The sequence below is a fragment of the Simochromis diagramma genome, unplaced genomic scaffold (assembly GCF_900408965.1).
Source record: "Simochromis diagramma unplaced genomic scaffold, fSimDia1.1 OVJJ01000446.1, whole genome shotgun sequence".
In the NCBI taxonomy this organism is placed as follows: Eukaryota; Metazoa; Chordata; class Actinopteri; order Cichliformes; family Cichlidae; genus Simochromis; species Simochromis diagramma.
Window position 1 is genome coordinate 591,945 of NW_024386822.1, and position 6,555 is coordinate 598,499.

Below are 6,555 nucleotides of genomic sequence, written 5' to 3' on the forward strand. Positions count from 1 at the left end.
AGCAACATTTGTGAATGAAAATATTTGCAACTATAAATAAGTTGTTAATCCCAAATTCTATTTTTTTATTTTCTGTTTGTAGGCCAAATATAATTACTTGAAAGGTTAGAGAAGGGCAGTATTTTTAGAGGTTAACCAGTACTGAAAATCATCCCCAAAAGATCTGGAACTTTCACATGAATAAAAAAGGTGCTCTGTAGTCTCAATATCAGTATTGCAAAAAGTGCATGCGTTCGTATCTATATTGAATTTCTTGTGAAGATAGTCATTGGATGGATATATGGCATTTAAGATTTTAAAGTGATTTTCTTTTGCTTTAGGTGGAATTGGAAAAGAAAGATACTCAGTCAAAAACCTCGAGTTATAATCTTTAAACAAATATTTTCTTTTTAATTGAGAAGGAAAAAGTTGTTTGGTTAGAATTGTCCTTAAAAATTTATTATTGCATGGCTTTCCTTTAAATTCACGAATTATAGAGGAAGAACAGGTTAAACTGGCTTTAGCCATCGGAATCATTGCAGGGGGAATGGCTTTCACAACTTTAATGAATTTACTTTGAGTATGAAGCTAAAATTTTATGGCACTCGTTATAAAAGTGTCACAGTTGTGGCTCATTTTGACCCAGCATTTTCAGTTTCTTGTATTTTGGTATTTTTCTGTACAAAACCGTGACAAAAAGCTAACAAAAGCCGGTACTGAAACACACCAACCTAATTACAGCAAACAAAATATCACGTAAGGAAATGTAGGAAAAGATTTTAGGGAACCAAGTTACATAACACTGGTGTGACCATCAGTCTTTGATTCTTCTACACCAGGGGTGGGCAACTCCAGGCCTCGAGGGCCGGTGTCCTGCAGGTTTTAGATGTGTCCTTGAGCCAACACAGCTGATTCAAATGGCTAAATGACCTCCTCAACATTTCCTGAACTCCAGAGACTTGGTAACGAACTAATCGTGTGCTTCATGTGTGCTGACCAGTGTTGGTCAAGTTACTTGAAAAAAGTAATCAGTAACTAATTACTGATTATTTGCTCAAAAAAGTAACCCCGTTACTTTACTGATTACTTATTTTCAAAAGTAATTAATTACTTAGTTACTTAGTTACTTTTTAAAAACACGATTTATAACCTGAAGAGGTGATAAAGCGATAGATCTTTCAGCCCAATTCTACTTTTTCTGCATAATCCATCATACAAAATGTAATCAAATGGAAAAGTCTCTTTTTTAACTTGTTTTATCAGTTTTAATCTTTTAACTTTATGCATCAAGCAAAAATTTAATTATATGCAACATTCTCTGACTGGAAGAAATTAGTTTAACATTTAAACCTATTTTCTGCACATTCCAGCACATAAAATAAAATATTTTTTGTGTTTACACTCACTCTTTCAAATAGATGCAAGTAAAAAACAGCAGAAAATAAATAAAGTCATAGACTCGGTACCGTTGCTCTATTTTCACCTGTAAAGCAGGAGTGGGGCAGGTGGAGGTTTACCCTGGTGCAGGTGTGCCGCGGTGGTCAGTGGAAGAATCCGCGAGTTTCTCTGTGAGTTTCCCATTACGTCGTAGCTACTCGGTGCTTGCTCGGAAGTTTAGGGTTTTTTTTCGCTGTAAAAAGAAGTTTTCTTCCCACGCACAACGGACGCTAATGTTTTTGTCACTTTTTATGGAATCAAACTCAAAGTAAGGTCAGTACTTCCACGCTTTAAACGCTGCGCGCTCATACTCTCTCCCGCACTCGATATATGATCCATTGTTGATCTGCACACAGCTGTTGTCACGAACGTCGCACTCGCTTACGTCACTGTCGTGAGACATTCTCGCAAGAAAATCACGGTTTTAGTAACGCAGTAACGCAGCGTTCCTACGGGAAAGTAACGGTAATCTAATTACCGTTTTTGCAATAGTAATTCCTTACTTCACTCGTTACTCGAAAAAAGTAATCGGATTACAGTAACGCATTACAAGTAACGCGTTACTGCCCATCTCTGGTGCTGACCAAGGGTGATATCTAAAACTTGCAGGACACCGGCCCTCGAGGCCTGGAGATGCCCACTCCTGTTCTAAACAGTGTCATTTTGATGACTTCATCATCTGACATATATAATATCAGACAACTTTAAGTAAATCTCTTCATACTTTTAGCTAAATGATAAAACAGAGTCCGTTGGGGTTAGCGTAGTGATTGACTAGTTAAATGTAAAAATAGGCATCAAAGTATTTGAAGTAATTTCATTGTTTATTTGTTCTTTTTGTTTTTTTGTTTTGGTAAAGGAATGTTTCTAAAAAATACTCCCTTTTGTTTTCTGAAAGTATAAAATAATATAATATGAACACATTTATTTAACTGAATGATAAAATGATCTTGGTGTTATGCATACAGCAGGCAGCCACAGTTATTCCTTCTGGCCACCAGGGGTAGCTGTTGTTCCAGCTCAGCAACCACAAGACACACACACACTTGCTCCACATGTGTAAAAAGTCTGCATGCTCTCAGACTATGATATTAAAGAGGCAGTTAACAACATGAATGAGTATGTATGTGTATGCAGCAGCCTGGCTAGTCTGATCTTACCTATCCTGTGGCATCATGGGAAGTCATCCAGGAACATGCCAGCAAAACTGTACAGTCAGCGTGAACAGATGAAGCAACTGTGTTTGAGCTGGTGTTTAGCTTAGATGTTACTCCTCTCGAAGGACTCTTACAGATCAAACTAGTTACTACTAGTTAGTAGTTTCTACTAATAACCTTAGGCTCGCCTCATGTTCTTTTCTTTAGGGAGGACATATTATGAATCTGTAACGTTACAGTGTTTCTAATCCATTTTTAGATATTCAGGTGTGAAAGTTATCCAGACCTTCAGGCAGTGGCGGTCCTAGCCTGTTTGGCGCCCTGGGCGAGCACTCCCTCTGCCCCCCCCCCAAAACATAATAAGGATTGTACATTAACATAAAACTGTTGTCGGAACCATACTGAATTTCACCACAGAAACACACACACACACACATATGAAGAGAGAGAGAGTATGCGTTGTATGCAGACGGCTACCAAACAGCCATCATGATTCATCATACAATGAGAACAGGACAAATCAACAACTGACAATGACTCATTAATAGGGATGGGTATCGTTTAGGTTTTATCCGATACCGGTGCCAAAACGGTACTTTTGAAACGGTGCCGGTGCTTAAACGGTGCTCGAACCGGTGCTTAAAGAATAAAGAACACAAACTTCGTCCAAAAACCTCTTGTGTTTTTATTTTCCCCAGTAATTTTTTTAAGCAAAATTATAACAAAGTTAGCCCTTTCTGTCAATAAAACATAACGTCTTTGGAACCAGTGCTTAAACAATTGAAAACAAACTTTGTCATGAAACCTGTGATGTTTAGCAGTTTTTTTGCAAGAAGATAATCATATTAGCCTTTTCTGGAGCTATACGGCATCGCTCTTGGCTGATGGCATGCCCAGCACAAGAGAAAACTCTTTCAGAAGGCGTTGATGAGGCTGGGACACACAAGTATTTTTCTGATAGGGCAGATAAATTGGGGAGTGTATCCCTCTTACTCCACCACCAGGCCACAGGGTCTTGTCCAGAGGTAATTCCTGGCAGTCTTTTGTATATTTGAAGCTCCTTATGTACCTGCTCTGTGACTGAGGGGACTCTACCCGCTTGAGAAGCAGCCTGTTGAAGCTCTCTGTCTTCATCCTCAAACAGCTTTTCTAAGGGTGACTTTTGGACCTTACTTAGCTGAAAAACAACAAAAAAAGATGTGTGAGGTTTGCAAAATAAATAAAGATCACTTTTAGAATGTAGTGGTTGTGTTAGAAAAAATCTGAAATTACATATTTTTCTGGCTTGTCCATGTCAGCATCATCCACCTCGCTGTGTGCTTTGGGGTCCTCAGTGGGAGGCTATGGACACACAGATAGTAAAAGAGCATTCCTTCAACATAGAAACTACATCATGATGCAAAAGGACAAGATTGTACACACACAATGAAAATACCTGCGCAACTGCTACTGTGGCATTTGCAACTGCTGCCTTCTCCAACCTGTCCCAGATGTCAGTAGCTGCCTCACCATCTAGCCTGCCTTTAAAACGTGGGTCCATCATCGTGGCCTCCTTCAGAAATTTCTGAAGGTTTTCATCCTTTAAGTAAAACAAGATATAACATAGGAGCTGATACTGAAAAAAGGTAACCCTATTTTCCATGCGCATTGACATTGTCTGCAAATACCTGATATCTTTTCTGCAGACTACCCCAGACTTTCTCTTTTATTGAAGAGGTGAAAACACTGTCTTCATCACATCGGCTGAAATGTGCCTCCAGCTTGGCCAGGATGGGGATGATTTGGCTGCATGTGGGTGACTTGTCACTTGAGACACACATGGTTGACGTGTACAGGACTTGCATGCACTTAATAAACTCCTCTGCCTTGATTAAATCAGTGTGCGTGAACCTTTCTAGTCTGTTGAAAAATATTCACAATGTTAAAGGTAAATGACGTTATTTAGCTCTTGCAAGTGATGCTCATGTCATTCACTTACTTGTCCTTCTCCATAGGCTTCCTCAGCCGTTGATCCAGAGCAGCTGCCTGGATTGCATCAAACTGCTCCATAAATCTCTCCACCATTAGGAAGAGAGAATTCCAGCGCGTCTTAACGTCAAGAATGACATTATGCTCTGGCAAATCTAAAGCACAGATAGACACAAACATTTTTTAAATTACTATAAAAAAGGTAATATGAATAACAATACTTCTTGATATGTAACTGCATGTGCTACTTACTCAGGATTCGCTGCTTTTCTCTGAGCACAGTTTTGCTCAAGGATGAACGTTTGAGCCACACCACAACTGAACGGATTTTGGCACACCAGCTGGAAACTGCAGGAATGTCATACACCTTTTGTGCGGCCAGGTTGAGGGTATGAGCAAAGCATCCCACTTTTAAAAAGTCCAATTTTTTCAAAGCAACATCCATGTTGCAGGCATTATCTACAGTGGCAGCAATTATTTTCCCTCCCAAGTGAAATTGCTCCACAACGCTTGATATTTCTTTAGCGACAACTGGACCTGTTTGTGACTCATAAACTGCTTCAGTGCTGAGCACATTCTGCTTCATTTTGCCTTTGTAGATGTAGTGAACAGTCACTGTGAGGAAATGGTCCTGAGCAATACTGGTCCATCCATCACAGGTGATAGCGACCTTGTTAACCTGTGCCAAATTCTGGATGAGGTTGCTTTTCTCCACACAATACCAAGCAGGTATAAGTGTGTTGGATAGATCATCCCTGGATGGGGGCTGATACCTCGGATTAAGGGCAGAGGACATCTCCCTGAATTGAAGAAAAAAAACAAAACAAAAAAGAAAACAAAACAAAACATATAGCTCACCTTTTATTCAAATGTAGTTTACTTATAATATTTAGAGAAGACTTACAAAGCTAAGCAGCTATGAACATATTAACCTTTACAGTATTATACAGTCTATTTTTTATGTCAGAGTAATACAACATTTTTCACCTGAATGATGGTGACTCCACCGTTGAAAATGGATGGAGATCTTTGACTATAAATTTTGTCACTGCCCTGTGAATTTCGTCCACTTTTTCTTTCGTCATTTTAGCCTTTTTGGCCAGGATGAAGGGAGTATCTGCCATCAAACAAGAAGACAGCCGCATGTAACTACGACGGTGTTTGCTAGTTCACCTTACATGCATTAATTTAATAACGTGGTTAGCCTACTCAACTTAAATTACACACGAACAACATTAAGATACTCACCCAGAGAAGAACGGGTGCTGCTGCCATCATCATCATCAGTTATCATTTCCGCTACACTGGCGGCAGGGCTAGGGGCCGGACTCTCCTCTTCGGGTTCTTGGATGTTGCTAACTCCGAGAACAGGCACCGCAGTAGATGTGCTAGGTGTGATGTCTTGCTGCAAGTTATCAAATGCGGTGCATTTCTCGGCTTTTAAAAAAAGACGCCATGTGTTTCATTAGATTTGAGGTGTTACCTCCTTTGCACATTATTACCTTTAAGCACTTGTTGCAGGCTGCTGAGTTTATATCTTTTGCTGTGAAGTACAGCCACACTCTCGAGCGCTTCGCCTTCGGCATTTTAGCTCCGCTCTAAAGAAAAAACCGTACATACCTGGGCCCGCCTACTATCCTGGGAAAGGAAGTGATTGGCTAGATTTCTCAGGGAAAAAAAAGCACCGAAATGAAGCACCGAATTGTGCGCTGCTTTTCGGTCTGGTTACTACCGTTTATGTCAGAACCGGTTCCACAATGGCACCGGACACCGGTACCCATCCCTAACTGTGACACACTGTAATGTGTGGTCACATTATGTGATTTAATTTTTGTATATTGTATAAGCTTTTAGGTGTAGTTTTGTTAAGGAAGGGCCTTAATCTTGTGATTTTTGTTGGAGATCCAACATGTGGTGTGATCCCTAGTTACACCACAAGGGGGCACTTCCGCCCCAGTGAGATGGTTTAGTGTGACGCTACTGCATGTCTTCAGATCTGGCAGAAGCGAGAGAG

General features: G+C 40.0%; 1 protein-coding gene across 2 annotated transcripts; it reads right to left on the reverse strand.

Moving 5' to 3' along the window:
* Positions 1-3,201: 3,201 nt before the first annotated feature.
* On the reverse strand, positions 3,202-6,300 carry LOC120730777 (E3 SUMO-protein ligase ZBED1-like). 2 transcript variants are annotated; one of them, XM_040027259.1, is made up of 8 exons: positions 5,790-6,300; positions 5,529-5,658; positions 4,794-5,341; positions 4,552-4,696; positions 4,241-4,472; positions 4,009-4,152; positions 3,846-3,914; positions 3,202-3,750 (listed from the first exon to the last, which is right to left on the reverse strand). In XM_040027259.1, exons 1-8 carry the CDS (start codon positions 5,833-5,835, stop codon positions 3,388-3,390), a joined length of 1,677 nt encoding a protein of 558 aa, XP_039883193.1. In that variant the 5' UTR covers positions 5,836-6,300; the 3' UTR covers positions 3,202-3,387. The 2 variants fall into 2 exon arrangements, with proteins under 2 accessions (XP_039883193.1, XP_039883194.1); XM_040027260.1 differs by lacking the exon at positions 5,790-6,300 and having other exon boundaries at positions 5,400-5,719.
* Positions 6,301-6,555: the final 255 nt, after the last annotated feature.